Source organism: Octopus sinensis, linkage group LG2 (assembly GCF_006345805.1).
Source record: "Octopus sinensis linkage group LG2, ASM634580v1, whole genome shotgun sequence".
Classification (NCBI taxonomy): Eukaryota; Metazoa; Mollusca; class Cephalopoda; order Octopoda; family Octopodidae; genus Octopus; species Octopus sinensis.
Genome location: NC_042998.1, coordinates 203,829,816 through 203,834,815, shown reverse-complemented (window position 1 = coordinate 203,834,815; position 5,000 = coordinate 203,829,816). Strand labels below are relative to the sequence as shown.

At 40.1% G+C, this 5,000-nt stretch overlaps 1 protein-coding gene across 1 annotated transcript in view; it reads left to right on the top strand.

The window, feature by feature from the left end:
* The first annotated feature begins 4,297 nt into the window (after positions 1-4,297).
* The window catches only part of LOC115227410 (homeobox protein Hox-B3-like), a 57,046-nt gene continuing 56,343 nt past the window's right edge, over positions 4,298-5,000 (top strand). The window contains exon 1 of the mRNA XM_029798249.1: positions 4,298-4,453. Coding sequence (XP_029654109.1) covers positions 4,298-4,453 — 156 coding nt within the window. The remainder of the gene's footprint in view (positions 4,454-5,000) is intronic.

Genomic DNA, 5,000 nt, shown 5'->3' with positions numbered 1-5,000 from the left:
TCTTTTCTTTATTTTATTACCTTTCTGGTACTTTTTCGCTGTCTGTAGAATACATAGAAACAACTCAAATATTAACATAATTCGTTCGCATTTCCTTGGTTCATATTGCTTTCAAAAATCACCAGAGCATAGGACTATATGTCTGCTGGTATTGAGTTATGATCATCTAAGTTCTGGGATCCAGTCGCATCAGATAGACGGTGCTGCTTTTTTCATCTTGGACTGGATAAAATAACTAGAAATCTGACGCTAGGTTACGCTGGTCGGTATAGATGACTATACATAAATGCATACATACATACATACATACATACATACATACATACATACATACATACATACATACATACATACATGCATACATACATACATACATACATACATACATACATACATACATACATACATACATTCATACATACATACATACATACATACATACAAGGGCAAAGAAATAAGAACCATAGCCACTCATAATAAAAAGGAATACTGGTGGAATGTCCCAATAAAGACCTCAATATAATGTAAGCACAACAGGTCTGGTAGAATGTTTTGGGACAGAGAAAAGAAACTGTGTACAGTTGTGGAAATTAGTTGCCCATCGGATGTTAACATAAAGCTGAAGATCAGTGAAAAAGAGAACACCTATGCTGAACTATTGAGAAATCTACAGTTACTCTATCCAGATTATAAGTCCAGGTTTATACCTGTAATTATTGGGGCACTGGGATATGTAACACACTGCCTAAATACCAATCTTGAGAAATTTGGCTTCTCAAAACCAGAAAAGAGAAAGCTAATTTGAAGACTACAAAAAAAAAAAGACTGTAAAACTTTGTAGAAGTTTATCATTTAAACATATTAGGTTGGCAACTAAGTTCCCGCCGTATTTTAAAATTAAAATTTTTTAAAAGGTTAAAAAAAAAGTAACAACTAATTAATCAATAATGTATTCACCCTTGTTGTTTACAACTTCTTCCCAACGTTCAACAAGATTTTCAATACCTTGTTGGTAGAAATCACCCGATTTCGACTCGAAATGTTGATCAAACCAAGCTCTCAATTCTGCATCGGTATTGAACGAAACTCCGCGCATAGCATTTGAAAGAGATCGAAAGAGGTGGAAATCTGTTGGTGCCAAATCCAGAGAGTACGGTGGGTGTGGCAGCACATCCCAGTTTGGATGGCTTTCTTGGTAATATTGGCGATATGAGGTCGGGCGTTGTCGTGCAGCAGAACTCCATGCTGAGGATTAGGTCTTTTCTCTTGAATAGCCGTGTTGAGTCGTTCCATCTGTTCCGTGTTGACCGTTTTTTTCTGTTCAAGCAATTCGTAATAGATAATCCCTTCCCAGTCCCACCATACGCACAACATTTTACGCGGATGAAGACCTTGTTTCATGTGCGGTGTCGCTTGTTTACTGGGGCTAAGCCATTCCTTACGCTGCTTCATATACATGTACAGGCACCATGCTTCGTCGCCAGTAACGATTCGGTAAAGAAATTGTTGCTTGTGTCCATGAGTTGAGCGGTGACGAGCAAGCAGACCAGCGGATATTGTGGCTCGTTGATTTTTGTTGTTGTCACTTAAAGCATGCAGAACCCATGCTCCATACTTCTGAACCTTTCCCGTCGAGTGAAGATGCTTCTCTATAGCAGTATAGGAGCATTCCATTTTCTCTACCAGTTCCCTTGTCGTTTGACGAGAATTTTCGTGCAAAAGTTGGTTTAATCGCTCTTCATCAAACTCAACTGGACGGCCAGAACAAGGTGCGTCTTTGAGGTCAAAATTTGCGTTTTTGAACTAGGCATACCAATCACGAGCGGTTCTTTCAACTATAGCACCCTCTCCATACACAGCACAAATGTCGCGAGCAGCTTTTGCGGCCTTAGAACCTTGATTAAAAGCAAAAAGTGGGTGTCGAAAATGCTCGTTTTTCTTTACTTGACTTTCCATTTTAATGATCTGAAAATAAACAAAAATTTTAAAAAATTAAAAAAAAAACAAAATAGATTCCAAAATGATTCAAAAATAGAATTCTCGAAAAAAAAATAGATTCCAAAATTTTAAAATGCAATGAATTCCAAAATTTAAAAAAACGGCGGGAACTTAGATGCCAACCCAATATATGAACATGTCTAGATATGCAAATATATGCATGAGAATGCATACATAAAACATACAAATCTGCACATACATACCCTGTTGATGTTGAAATTCCAATGAAGGAACCTTGGATCTAGGTTAGAAACCGGCTCTTTCTCTATTGGCGAAATCTTGAAATATAATTGAATAATGAGATACATTCATACATACATACATACATACATACATACATACATACAACTGCAGAATGGGAAGGCACCTGGAAGGGACCTAATAGTTGGATATTGGTACAAGAACCTGGCATCTTATAGAAACCGATTGATAGGTATGTTCAAAAGGACTATGGAAGGTCAGACTGATATACCAATTGGCTTGCTACAGCAAGGACAAATCTTGTTGCCAAAAATGAAATCACCTAAATAGCAGGAAACTACAGGCCCACTGCTTGCCTAAACATTATGTACAAACTGTACACAAGTTGCCTCAACCAATTCCTCCAGGACCATTGTGAGTAGAACAACATTGTGACAAAGGAACAGGCTGGTGGAAAGAAGGGAGTGTGGGGATGACGGCCGAACAACTTTTAATAAACAAAGCTGTAGTGTCTGAAGGAAGAAAACAACGCAGAAACCTTGTGAGAGTATGGCTTGACTATAAGAAGGCATTCGACTCTGTCCTTCATTCATGGCTGTTGAAGTGTCTACATCTGGCAAAGGTACCTACGATCTTCATTGCTGTTATAGAGAAACTCACAAAGACATGGACAACTATTCTTAGCCTTACAACGGAGAACTTTCAAAGGAAATATTCCAGGGAGATAGTCTCTCTGTATTTCGTCCTTACTGCAGAAAACAAATGGTTACATTCTAGATTATTGAACTGCTAGAAATATCAATGTTACTCATAATTTCTTTGTAGACGGCCTGAAGATTTATGCTAAAAGTGTTAACAATGCCAAAAAACAACTGGAATTAATAGCATTTTCAGCTGATACAGGCGTGGAATTTGGCCAAAAGAAATGTTGGTAGTTGGTTATAGAACGCGGAAAGTCAGTCCACCAAAATCCGTGCATCAACGGTCTCTCTATCTTCCCCGTTCCACACAAAGAATGTTACAAGTTCCTAGGCATAAATGACAATGTATCATATGAGAGTACTGTGAATAAAGATAGAGTGACCCGAGAATATTACACCAGACTTAGGAAAATATGGCAGTCGGAACTCTCCTCTTACAACAAAACAATATCCCACAATGCATTTGCAGTGCCAGTGCTGATCCCAGCATTTGGGAAACTTGATTGGTTTGTAGAGGAAATCCACTTCATAAATACTAAAACCCGCAAAATCCTGACAACTAGGAACTTCCACAAAAATGAAGGTGGTAAAGGCCTGAGATCAGTGCAGACGGCCTTCGAATGCCGTTCGGTATCATTCAGGCAGCACCTGCCGAACAACAGCGGCAAAAATGAATATATAAATGCAGTCCTGAAAAGTGAAGGGAGCAACATTGTACGAGTTGGCAGGGAACTCCTCAAAAAACGCTCCCTTCTTGGTGATCTCCTATACAGCCCCAAAATAGCTGGACTCTCTTACCTCAGAGAAGACCCGGATGAAAAGCACTCAGCATACGGAAAAAAGACTATGCATGAGTCTGTAACCCGGAAGGTTGAAGAAGACAGTGGAATTGACACGAAGCGCATCAGAAAGATCTCAGAAAAACTAAGGGATTTGGTGATAGAGGATTTAAAAAGCTAAATTCCAAAACTGCACCATCTGAAACAACTCACAGCTACAGCTGAAAAACTATTATATAAACCTACAACATATAAACGGTAAATACTGAATTATTTGCCAGCGAACCCAAATCAGCTTCTCGCAGCTTCAATGCGGTAAAAGACACTGAATCTCGGTAAAAGACAGTCTCACGAAAGATGAGGCTGAGGGCTTCTGGAGATGTGTATAGGAAACAAATGATCAATTCAGCAAACAAGCCTGTAAGGTTAAAAGAACTGGAGCATGACTACGACAGGCATGTCCAGTAGAAGTAATATGAAAGAGAGGGTGAAATACTGGAAGAAGTTCTGCAGATATTGCCAAACAGGAAATCCTCAGGCCCAGACGTCGTAACAGGCTACAGGCTGAAGAATTTCACCTTTTATCGGCGAGATCTTACACGGTTATACGGAGAAAGTATGAAGGCCACACTAGAACTGCCTCCACGGTTATCAGCTGAAACTACTCTCCTCACCCCCAAAAATAACCAAGAGAATAAAAAACTAAAAAAAGGCATTTTAGAAAACATTCGCCAAAAGACAGGTCTAGAACAACGGGGTTTCACGAAAATCAAGGTGAGTGATCTGTCTTTTTCTTTATTCGACAAAATCGGCAGAACTGGGAGTGAGGTGTGCGAAAAAGTGCATGGCTTGGGGCCAGCTTGGAAGATAAGCCACTTGCTAATCTCAGCTCGTTCGACACAGATGTGGTGGGCATCAGCGAGACGAGAATTTCTGGTGCGTACACACTAGCACCCATTTTTGACGACTATGAGGTATTCTCATTTCGTGATCTGTTAGGATCGGGTGGTAGAGTAGCAGTGCTATTCCAGAAAGCTTAGATCTCAAAGTACAGGCAATCGTCCTCGACGCCTCCTAAGTGCTGACGGTCGATACCATACGGCAGGTATACGAGTCGTTGGCAGGAGCCAAAAATCAACGCCGACAATTTCGTGGGCTTGCAGCTGGTCATCTGGTGGGTCAGATCCATGCCACTGGACGCTGAACTTATGGACCAGTGAAAAAGCATGGAGCCTGGTTATATTCTAACTTCTGTGTGAATAAGAACTGGGACGAGATGACAAAAGTGGTGTCTAGATTTATCCAGAAATGGGCAGAATGG